This window comes from Pezoporus flaviventris, unplaced genomic scaffold, assembly GCF_033815535.1.
Source record: "Pezoporus flaviventris isolate CSIRO_AGI_PZ_B2104156 unplaced genomic scaffold, CSIRO_AGI_Pfla_v1 ptg000371l, whole genome shotgun sequence".
Classification (NCBI taxonomy): Eukaryota; Metazoa; Chordata; class Aves; order Psittaciformes; family Psittacidae; genus Pezoporus; species Pezoporus flaviventris.
Window position 1 is genome coordinate 99,679 of NW_026892918.1, and position 12,294 is coordinate 111,972.

The 12,294-nt window shown below is 49.3% G+C and overlaps 1 protein-coding gene across 1 annotated transcript; it reads right to left on the reverse strand.

Moving 5' to 3' along the window:
- Nucleotides 1–2,548: 2,548 nt before the first annotated feature.
- On the reverse strand, nt 2,549–4,386 carry LOC133263601 (inositol 1,4,5-trisphosphate receptor-interacting protein-like 1). The gene has a single exon (XM_061443442.1). The coding sequence runs from the start codon at nt 4,082–4,084 to the stop codon at nt 2,549–2,551; it is 1,536 nt and encodes a 511-aa protein (XP_061299426.1). The 5' UTR covers nt 4,085–4,386.
- Nucleotides 4,387–12,294: the final 7,908 nt, after the last annotated feature.

The following is a 12,294-nucleotide window of genomic DNA, read 5'->3' on the forward strand; positions in this document are numbered from 1 at the left end:
CTGAGTAAGAGCCTTTTTTTTATCTCCAAGAAAGCCCAAGATAATGCTTACTAGCCTTGACTCCCATATTACAACATTCGGATGCTTCGTACCATGAAACTTCTGTTTTGAAATTTTCCTCTACTCTACATCCTAAAGCCCCAAACAGGGTAACAGAGTTTTAGCTTCAAAACCACCCTGCCTGAAAAAGGGTGAAATATAAACAGCAACCCCAAGCTTTGCAGAAGACACAACGTGCAGGTCCACCTTAGACTACCAAGGAGTCAAAGATGGGGACAAAACTTTATACTAAAATGCAGTGCCTCAAATTCAGCATCCCTATTTGCCCTACAAATTCCTAAAGGAACTTAAAGCCTCCTGCCTGCCTTTTTATTTAGGCTAGTAAAAGGAGTTACTTTGGCTGTTGGAAATAGATGGAATATTTGTACATCTGCTTCCCCAGAGAGCCGGGGAGCCTGAAAGGACGACACTGTAAGGTACCTGGGTACTTGCACCGCTGACCTTAGCTTATGCAGTCCTCTGTGGCTTTCTCCCTGCAATAAACGTGCACAGCATCATGCTCGTTTGTGTGAGCAGCTTTCTCACTGCAGCCAAAAGTTCACGTCTGCGTCATCCCACCTTGCAGCTGAAAACATTTCTAAGTCTGATCTGACAATGTAAGGCTTGTAAGGGAAAGGCAGCTCACCAGCCCCATCTAGTCCTGCGTACCAGACTGTGCCTGGTGTCCAGCCAGCACAAGCTTTGCTGAGGGCTCTCTCCCACTTCACACTGTGCACACACAGCTCAGACTGACTTTGCTCATTCCCTCTCATCACTTGCTCTTCCAAATGCACCTTAGAGAGGAGATAACCTGTGTAATACATAACCGCAGCCCCCGCAGCATAGTACCCAAGAATGAGCTACACAGGAAATCAACCCCATGTTTTCAGCATCATGCTGGTAATATGAATTTGTATTATTCAGGCAAGGTAACTTCAACACTTTTCCCGCTGTTCTGAATTACAAGGCACTTCCACAAGTTTACCTTAGCCTTCAGCACACTCTTGCTGTCACTGTTAGCATAAACTGTAGCTTAATCATTGAAAACTCCTGTTGACAAGACTGTGAGCAGGAGGGAAAGCAAGAGAAGATGTGAAATACTCTGCCCACAAGAGATTTTCTTAGAGCAGACAGATCCTTAGTGATCCCATTTGAAGGTGAGATGGGATCTACAGACAGCCTGAACTACGTTCCTGGGTGACCTGGGAGTACACCAAGTTTGGGACCACTGCTGAAAGTAGATTTTCTGCATGATCTTTGTGACCAGAGAAGCATCATACATGAACACCATTTTTGCAAGCCCTATTGAAGTGCAACTGCTGGGTCTTTGAACTGCATCTGCAGGTAAAATCAGAATAAATCAGGCATATGGACACGAATCCTGTCCTAAATAACCCAGAAGAGGAACAGATTGACTGTGTTTTGAGAAAAGAGAAGGCTAATTAGAGCAAAGGGTGTTTGGAAATTTAGCTTAAAAGGGAAAAATAAATTGTCCTGCACATAGTTGGTCTTCTGCCAGTTTGTGCACTGTGATATTTTCTCTCTCATTGCAAAAGCACAGATCCGTGTTTCATTAATAAATGAACTTTATTCTCAAGAAGAGTCCTGTTGTGCGGGAAGGTGTTTAAATGATTTTTGGTTTAGACATGTGTCCTGGGTTCAGCAGTAGCAGTCATGTTTTTCCTTGGTGGTAGCTGGTGCAGCGCTGTGTTTTGACTTCCAGCCTGAGAACAGTGTTGGTGAAGCCGATGTTTTCAGTTGTTGCTAAGTGATGTTTACCCTGACCAAGGACTTTGTGAGGCTCATGCTCTGCCAGGGAGGAGGGGAAGCTGTGAGGAAGCAGAGATGGGGCGCCTGACCCGGGCTAGCCAGGGAGGTATTCCATACCACAGCACGTCATGGCCGGGGTGGGGGGTGACTGGGAGTTACCCGGAAGGACACGGGCTTCCGGGTGGAACTCGTCTTCCCTGCCGGTGGTATCGTATTCTCTTCCCTTGTTATTTTCCCTTATCATTGTTGTAGTTGATAGTAGCGGTGGTGATTTGTGTTGTACATTGGTTGCTGGACTGTTCTTGTCTCAACCCGTGGGAGTTGCACTCTTTCGATCCTCCTCCCTGTTCCTCCGGGGGGAGGGACGGACCTCGGTTGTTGTCAGCTCGGCACCACTCACTGGGAGTGAGTGAACAAGTTACCTGACTGGGTTTAAACCACGACAACATGGTTACATGCATTACAGTCAGAGACCCTAGTGCAAACAGGATCCTAAGAAGGAGAAAATTGACTGCTACTGCTGAACCCAGGACGCCGCCACAGGTATAACCTGCTGCTGCGCTGGGGAGAACGTCAAGGGGAGAACGCTGCCACTCCTCTGAGAGGCCTGCGGCACAGTTTTCCTTGTGCTTTCTGTGTCCTCTTTCTGTCTCTCCCCTCTTTTTCCCTCAGGTACAAGTTTGTCATCTGCTGTCAGCTGTGCACCCTGCAAACACAGCTCTGTGCACGAAGACCACTTTCAGTGGCCGTAGGTCAGCATTCTTGTGAGGCGATCTTGCAGGTCCATGAACTGCCTCATTGCCTCAGCTTGGGCATCCGGATCCTGTGCCAGATGCTGGAAGAGGTTGAATGGCTCGGCTCTTTGCAAGGCTGGGGGCAAGATGATCTCCTCAGGAATCTTCTCATTCCCAAAGAAGAAGTGGTCAAGGCGTTTCTCCTCCAAGCAGTGGCACAGGTACCGCATGATGTCATCCAGCCTTAGCAGGAAACGTGTCTTGTGCCAGCCTGACAGGGGTGTGGTGTTCAGGAGGTGCATCACCACTGTCTTCAAGGTACAGCTGGAAAAGCCTGTGCCCACCAGAGCACGGGCGCAGAGCTGCAGGCATCTGAGGTGGAAGCTGCCATCTGGGGCCTGCCTGGTCATCAGCTCAAAGAACTTTGCCTCTGCCACAGCACAGCTCAATGTCCAGGTTGTGCTTGGGGTGAAGATAGCCTCACTAGCCTGGCTGCTCAGGAAGATGTCCGAGTCGCCTTGCTGCACGCCCAACATAATTTCAATGATGGCTTCCTTCTCTGCTCTTGCTATCTTGAATTTGCAGGAGCGGCTGTAGGGCAGCATAGTTAAACGCCACTGGTGTGAATAAGGCAGAAGCACCCAGCATGCTTTCACCAGCCCATGAAGCCTGCAAGCTGTTTTCTCCACATCTAGGTAGGAGCCGGTGCAGAGGGTCTGTAGGAGGCTGCGGCCCTGATACATTCTCAGCTCCTCATGGTCGTGGTGGAGGAAGCACAGCATGCCCCCCTCCAGCTGCTCGGCCTGGCATGTACATTGCAGCTCCACGCGGATGCGGAAGTTCCTCTCTGGCACCTGCCCCGGACTGCAGAGCTCCGGGAGAAAGGTGTGGCCAGACGGGGGGCCCAGGGGCACAAGCACTTGATAGATGATGTTTTCTTCATCGGGACTCCAGCCTTCATGTGCGCTGCCTATGCCAAAGCATGGTTCCAGCACTGGGAAGGAGCTATCTGACAAGACTTGTCTGGCAGCAAGGATAAAAGCATTCACAAGGCTCCTCACAGATTCAGACACTGTGAACAGGTTCTGATTAGGCCATTGTATGTGCTCCTCAAAATGCCTTGTCAGGTCCTTTGTGTATTCACTTTCTTCCTCTTCATTCTGCTCTTCCCGCTCTTCCTCTTCTCTACTGCTGCTGTTGGAGCTGTCCTCTTCACTGCTGCTGCCCTCCTCATGGCTCCTCCTGAGGCACCAGCAGAGCCAAAGAATCAGGAGGAGCAGCATGCCAGCAATCGCCCAGAATTGCCAGTGCTGCAAGGCAGCAAAGAGCAGGCCTCTCCAGGCCACGGGAGTTTGCTCCTTGCTCCTCTGCTCCTGGCTCTTCTGCTCCAGCTCCTGCAGCAGCCGAGTCATCTCCCGGCTCAGCTGCTTGGCACGGTGCTCCATGCGGTCACGTGTGGCTTCATCCATCTCATCACTGACGACATGCACATTCAGGATGAGCTGTTGCAGAACCCAGAGTGAGAGGTTTGTGACAGCCATGGCCTGCAGAAGAGAGAAAGAATTCAGTGGGGCTGGGAGGGAGGGAAGGAGGAAGGGAGCTGGTGGTGGGGGGAGTGGATGCAGGAGCCGCAGGGAGCTGGGGACAGGCAGGAGAGGGAACGAGGCAGCTGGGAGGCAGCAAGGGCTGCACCCAGGCCCGGTGCCAGCAGCAGCGTGCCCTGCCCAAGGCGCTCGCAGCCAGGGCCTCGATGCAGGGTGAGCACCCACCCCCAGGGGCCCAGGTTTCTGCCCCGGCCCTTGTCCAGCCCAACCTCCCCTCTGCGTGCGCACTCACTGCTGTCCCAGGCTGTACTGGGCCAGTGCTGCCTGCTGGCACCCTCATATCCATCCCCCCCTGTGACTCGTCCCCTGTGATGTCACAGGCACTGGGGGTGCACCGCAGTCCCGCCCACACAACCACGGGCCAGCTGCTTCCCACGCCACTGCCAGAAATGCAGTCCTGGGCCTTGAGAAACAAATCTTGTGTTGACATGGCACCCCAGAGAGACCTGAGTCAGACAATGGGACTCATTTCCAGAACAAACTTATAAACACTTGGGCCAAAGAGCATGGCATTGAGTGGGTATATCACATCCCCTACCATGCAGCAGCCTCTGGGAAAATCAAACGGTACAATGGGCTGCTAAAAGCTACACTGAGAGCAATGGGTGGGTGAACTTTCAAACACTGGGATGCACATTTACCAAAAGCCACCTGGTTGGTCAACACCAGAGGATCTGCCAACAGGGCTGGCCCGGCCCAGTCGGAACTTTCACATACTGTAGAAGGGGATAAAGTTCCTGTGGTGCACATGAGGAATTTGCTGGGAAAGACAGTCTGGGTTACTCGTGCTTCATGTAAAGGCAAACCCACTCGTGGCATTGCTTTTGCTCAGGGACCCGGATATACTTGGTGAGTAATGCGGGAAGACGGGGAAGTCCAGTGTGTACCTCAAGGGGATTTGATTGTGGGGGAAAACAGCCAATGAACTTAATTGTATGCTGTTGCCTGCTATGTAGCACTTTTATAGCCCGCCAGCTAGTCTTCAGGTCACCAGTGTCTGGCGCTGACTTCCCTCCAATCACCATCCCAACAAAGAATGAACTTTGAAAAAACAGACCAGCTCAGCAGTGACCGGATGAGTTCCGCTGTGTCTTCAGCAGGCAACAATCCAACACTGCACTGTCCTGGGTTCAGCAGTAGCAGTCATTTTTCTCTTACTTAGTAACTGGTGCAGTGCTGTGTTTTTGACTTTCAGCCTGGGAACAACGCTGATAACACCGATGTTTTTAGTGCTTGCTCGGTAATGTTTACTCTGACCAGCGACTCTCTGATTCTCATGCTCTGCCACGGAGGATAGGAAGCCGGGAGGAAGCAGAGACAGGACACCTGACCCAGACTAGCCAAAGGGCTATTCCATACCACAGCATGTCATGCCTGCTATATGAACTGGGGGCAGTTATCCAGAAGGGCCAGATCACTGCTCGGGACAGGCTGGGTATCGGTCGGCACGTGGTGAGCAGTTGTATTCTCTTCCCTTGTTATTTCCCTTATCATTGTTATTGGTGGTAGCAGTAGTGGTTTTGTGTTACACCTTAGTTACTGGGCTGTTCTTCTCTCAACCCATGGGAGTCACATTCTTTCGATTCTCCTGCCCATCCCTCTGGGAGCTGGGGGAGGAAGGTGGGGGAGCGAGTGAACGGCTGCATGGTTTCTGGGTTGCCGCCTGGGCTTAAATCACAACAGTTTATTGTGGTGCCCAGCGTGGGGCACAAAAGGTTGAGATAACAACAGATCTGACCAGAGTGCGTCTAATCGTATTGGTGACAAGCATTCATTGTTTTGGATTAATAGTCACTCGTCACAATGCTGATTTATCGGCTCTCAAAGTTGTTGCTCTTGATCTCACAGTTTCAGCATGTCGTACCTTACTTACAGCTGGCATTTGCTGTCTTACTGTTTATCGGTTGGGGGCCTTGGGCTAAGGTTCTTGTCTCATTGTACTTTATAGTAATGACTTGTGATACAACACAATCATTGATCATGAAACTGATCTGGCTTGCCTTCTCAGTGTGGTCACCACCTCTATACTTTGGGAGGTATATAATAAAAGCGCTTAGCAATTACGCATCTTTTTTCTCCTTCTCGGGTGGTCAACCTGTGAAGGAGACATTCCCTTACCTTCCCAGCTCCCCCACCAGACCGTTTCCAGCATCATTTGAGGGTTCTGAAGGTGTTGAATGGTCTTTGAGTACCCCTGAGACCTGCCTGCTGATTGTGACGGGCATCACCGTGTTGGCACACATACAGAGTGTGTTTTACCGATGACCATTTCATCTGATCTCGAAAGTTAAGCAGAGTTGGGTTTGGGCCTTGTCTAGGGTTAGACCATGATATAGGAGGACCAAGAGATTTTCCCCGAGGCTGGACAGTCATGAGTCGCAGGGTGTGTGGGACAGTATGGGCAAGTATCTAGGCCAGTGGGCCCCTCCAGTTCCTCTCTGGAGGAACAGGTGAGTGAATTTAAAGAGGAGAGCAAAGGTCAAGGATGATCATCCCATGAAAGCTGCGGCTTCAGTCTCTGGTGAGCAGATTCCCAGATGGAGCGGAAGAGCCGATTTTACTTCAGCTCCTGTGATGAAGACTAATCCCTCTCAACAAGACGTAAGTGACCAACGTGATGACCATTAGAGGGGCCCTGCCTCCAGCCAGGTGGAGGTAGGGGATAATCGGATTTACTGGACTGTGTGGATCAAATGGCCTGGCACATCAGTCCCACAGAAGTATAAGGCACTAGTAGATACCGGTGCACAGTGTACCCTGATGCTATCAAGCTGTCAAGGGGTGGAATCCATTTCTATTTCTGGAGTGACAGGAGTCACCATGCCACTTGTAACTGTCCAATCTCTGGGCAACTCTCTGGGTGTATTCTTAAATAGTTGTTTAACCTTAAACAAAACCTGAGCTGTATGCAGCAACATGCTGGCTCCTAGCAAAAGGACCAGGTTGCTTTCAAGGGTGCTCAAGGGCTATTCAAAATTATTAAAAATTATCAAACACTACTGTATTCAGCTTAGAGGAGAATGAAGCTGTTGCAAGGAAGGAGGAAAGGAAAGAAGGAAGAAAGCTGAAGGAAGCTGTCTTCCACGTAGATTGGCACTCAGAGGAGAAAAGTCAAAGGCGTAATTATTAATAGTTCCCAATAGATGACTTCCAAAGTACAGAAATTATGACAATGCTGAGTACACATACCAGATTAGTTTCACAAGCGGTGTTTCTATCATATCATAAACCAGTATGACAAAGTACAACAAAATTATAATCTTAGCCCAAGCCCCAAGGATAATCAACATAATCAGAGGGAACACATACTGCAAGTAAGGTATCATATAACACAACCCTACAAACAAGCACAACAACTCTGACAGCAAATAAATCAAAATCATGGCCAGGGACTATTAAACCATTATGGTGAATGCTCACAACAAATTTGTTTTAACATGGTCTAGTCAGATCTGTTGTTATCTCAACCCTTCCAGGCACATGCTGGGTACCAAGAAGGGGCTATCAAAAACACAGCATTGTACCAGCTGCTAGGAAGAAAATAAACTCTATCTCACATGAAACCAGAACATGCTGACAACCAAGTCACCTCACTTCCAAAGCTATCTCTTTCATTTCCTCAACTCCATACTTGCTCAGATTTTGTCCTCTTGAACTTAAAGGTAATCTTATGTTGTAAGATTCCCTTCTGCCCATTTCTTTCAAGCAACCCCGTGCTTCTGCTGCTGCTTGTGCTATTTGCAGCTATTTTCATAGCACTTTCAGCTTGATGATTGTCCTGGGTTTAGCAAGTAGCAGTCAGTTTTTCGCTGGTGCAGCGCTGTGTTTTGACTTTCAGTGTGGGAACAGTGCTGATAGCACCGATGTTTTCCGTTGTCACTAAGTAATGTTTACTCTGACCAAGGACTTTGTGAGGCTCATGCTCTGCCAGGGAGGAGGGGAAGCCGGGAGGAAGCAGAGACAGGACACCTGACCCAGGCTAGCCAAAGAGGTATTCCATACCACAGCACGTCATGCCCGGGGGTGTAAGCGGCGAGGAGAAGCAGACAGGCCAACCCAATATGGGTGATAAGCAAACTTCTACTTTATTTGTGACGCAGTTCACATATATATAGGAGTGGTATTCAGCCACTCCTCCTAGGCACACCAGTATTGGTTAGCCCCACACAGCTTCCTCCACATTCTCCTCCCATGTCCGGTTTCCGGTTACCTGTGGGGGCCCCCCCCCCGCCTTGCTCGCACAGTCCTCCAGGGCTCCATGGCCCTGCTCTTAGAGTCATTCTGCAACAATTCCCCCCTTTTTCTTTGTGCGAGCATGGCATTGTGGGTTATTCTGTTCACCTGTTTTATCACACAACTATAAGCAAGTCTAATAGCTACAATGATTAACCTAACAATGATACATAAGTGCAGTACTTCAAACAGCAGTGTTTAACTCAACCTGTAACGCCCCGTGAAGACAACCATCTAGTTATTCCTAGGATATTGCTCATTTACTATTGCTGGGTAAGCTGAGCCAGGGTTTTCAGCTGTGCATGTATCGAATTAAAATGACCAGAAAGATTTATACAACACATTCCATCAAACTCTTCACAGCCATGTCCCTGTTCCAACAACAAAAGGTTCTGCAGTGTTGCATGTCTTAGAGAGTCAACATTTAAACAACAAATCAGAAATTGCCTTCGATGTAGTATTTGTCTGCTTAGCAACTCAGTCTGCTTAGTTGAGCCAAGGCCCCGGCTGAAGCACTTACAGTGATTTGGCATATTATGATTGGATACATGTTTTGGAAGACCCTTAATGACTAACATATAATTGGTTAAACACAGGTGTGAGAACTCAACCTTGAAAGCTTGCCAACAGTCCACAGTTCTCATTAACTTGGTGAATTCCAGCCTCTTATCTTGCTTGCTTAAGCTTCTTCGGGCCTCTCATGGCCTTGCTGTACCTTTCAGGACTATTCAAAGTTTATGTACCAATTATGCATTCTCCCATGAGAACACTGTCTCCACATCTCCCCCCTTTTGTTTTCTCCAGTAACAAGTTGCTACTACAGCAAGGCACACACAAATTTACATTAGCAGAGTAACTATTACAGGGTGCAGCAGCATGTTGAAGATGCTGATGGCAGTGAGGGACTAGCCAAAGAAATTTCTTACCAGTGGAATTCTCCCACCCTCTTAATTTGTTCTATCACCTGCTTTATAAGACTACCATTGTATTAAAATCTTTCTAGCTTTTGCCTTAGCATTTTCTAGCAGCTACTGCAAATTTCCACACTCTAACATCTCTTTTACAAGTGACAAATCTATACAATGCAAGGTGCAGTTTCTTATTAGCAACTAGCTAGTAAATACAGGTGGTTTTATACACAAAATCACAACCTCTAATAATAGCTACTTTACAAGCACACATATTCAGGATGTTACTTTTCAGTTGTCCCCAAGTGATGTTTTGCAGTTAATCGTTCTTTCTCTTCCTCTATCTCATTCTGCTTGGGGTATTCACGGTCAGCTCCTTTAGCTGAGGCATCAGGTTTTTCCATTCGTCTGTCCAGCTCATGGCAGGGCTTGACAAACTTTGCAGGCAGTCGCCATGGACCTGTAGGCAGGAGGACACAAATATACCCCCTCCCACAGGTTATCAGTTCTTCAGTTCTTGAGAAGTAGACAGGTTAAATGCAGCATCATTACTCTCTCTCTCTCTCCCCCCCCCCCCCCCTTTTTTATTTGCAAAAGCCATCCTGCTGGGCAGCAACAATAGCGGCCTGCCTGCTTCAGCAGCAACCATAAATACCCTCCGGCAACCGCACCTTTATGTTAACCCTTTCATGCCCGAACTGTTAAACAGCTACCCGTTGAAAGCTTTTACATGAACCCAACAACAAGAAAAATACACAGAACACCGTCTGCCCTCAGCACACACATACAAACACACGCGTCTGGGATCCCACAAGCACACCACACAATATTTGAAGCACAAAATCCAGACAATCATTACTCCCACTACAGTTCCACGTACAGAACATGGCACAAGGACCCTGTGGAGACTAACAGCAAACCAGCTCCGAGAGGCATCATTGCAGTGCGAGGTGGCAGGCTCAACCTTAGCGGGTGTCCCCGCAGAGGCTCTGCCTCCCCCACATCGTATGAGGCTTGGGCTTTTATACTGACCAAAATGCACACTCATTCCGACAGAGGTGGCCAGCCTGTGCTGGAAGAAGTGGCCAGCAGTATCTACAGAGGTCTCCAAGGGTTGATAGAAACCTGGACATACTTATATTTACCAACTTCTAGTACATGAGTATCACAGAGAAACTGTATGGGCTCCCCCTGTCAATTGCAAGAAAAAATCATAACATATACAGCTTGAGTGTAAGAGGATTTTAACGCATACGTGGTCACTGTTTGTCAGGCCTCCTTAACTATTTTGAGATCAAGAGCGTCCCACTCTTTAGCCCCCTGCTGTGTAGTAAATACAGGATATGCAAAGATGCCCATTGCAGAAAATTCCCCAGTAATGATCACATCCTTGGTTACCCATTGTTACAGCTGAGCGTCTCCAGGGCCAGTGAGTCTGAGCAGACCGACCAGGAAGATGAAGAGTCAGAGTCTGGAAGCAGAGGATATAAATCTGGCTCGGATTCAGGGGATTCGGGGGCTGATCCTGAGCCGAACTCAGGGTCTCCGTTGCTCGCAGCTGTGTCTTTCTTATCAGATGTCTCCCGTTCGGTATGTAGCCATCTGCAGACCTGGCTTCTCCGTAACTGAGTTAAAAATTTCCACTCTAGGGCATAGTGGGTTGGAGAGGCTCGCAGTTCCTTTAAATCTCCCGCTAGCGCATGATCCCTATTTTCTACTGCGTGCTTCAAAATGGCACCGCAATCGATCTGGCGCCGAGGCACCGCCCTCTTTCTTTCGGATTCCTCGACATTTATCATGTGCATACCTTCCAATATACTTTCTCTGTCCTTTTCAAAGTCCCTACTTTCGGAACTGGGGTGGTGGGGGAGCAGGGGGTTACACCTCCTCCGCGGCACCTTCTGATGGAGGGGGAGAAAAGGAAGGGGGGAGGGGGAAACCCTGTGCTCCCGCGAGTTGGGGGAAACGAGTTGTAATCTTCCCCTGGTTTCAACCGACCGGGGACGTCTGTTCCAAGTTTCTTCGTTGCTACCACGGCAGTTTTCTTTTCTGCCTTGTATCTTTTTATACAGTTCATTACTTCTCTCTGTGGTTTACCGAGTTTCTTTGCCGTTTTATCATCATTTAGCATTGAGTCAAATAGCTCATCACCAAACTTTCGCCACTCACTCTCCTCAAAAACTGTATTAGGATCTACAAAAAATCCCTTAGCCTTCCCTTCAGCCACTAGACCTGCTAGCTGCTTTAGAGTCTCAGGCTCAATTCCCCGCTTTTATAAAAAGCACTGTAATAAGATTCAGTCAGCTGATCGGAGCTAGCCTAGCTAGAGCCGCAGCCGGCAGGCTTCAGCGACCACGAGGGTCACCGGAGATTAGGAAAATCAGAGGGGATAGCGCAGAGACATCGCGATTCCCGACATCTCCCGATCCCCGAAGCCCCAGCAGCCCTTGCGAGAGCACGGCTGACGTGCCGGGGGGCGTTCCCACAGTGACGGTGACCACTCCGCTGCCCCTTGCCTTGGAAGAGCCTCTGAGAGGGCAGCGACACCACCAGGCGCAGGGAGGAGCAAGCAGGTCGTGTTGCTGACCCTGTCGCTGGTGTCCCAGACTGCGGACCAATATGGTCGCCTCCAGAAAGAGAGCTTGCAGTAAGGTGACTGCAGCAACTCAGACAGAGACCCCGTCCCAAACCGTGGCTGTTCAGGTCTCTGGGTGCAGGGAGTGCCAGAGCCTGCTGCTGCCGGAGGAGGGAGGACAGCATTCCACCTGCGTGAGGTGTGAGCAGGTAGAAGATCTGCTTAGCCTGGTGGCAAAACTTAAGGAGGAGGTTGAGACGCTGAGGACCATCAGGGAATGTGAAAGGAAGATCGACTGGTGGAGTAACTCCCTGGCGTGCCAGTCGGAACGGTTCCAGGGAGATACTCCCCAAAAGGGGAAGGACCCCCTGCCTTCTCACACAGAGGGGGATGGCCCGAGACAGCCCCTGCCCTGTAGCTGTTGCACAGAG

Excerpts from the sequence above, each read along its gene's own strand:
- LOC133263601 (XM_061443442.1), bottom strand. The coding sequence starts at position 4,084 with ATGGCTGTCACAAACCTCTCACTCTGGGTTCTGCAACAGCTCATCCTG.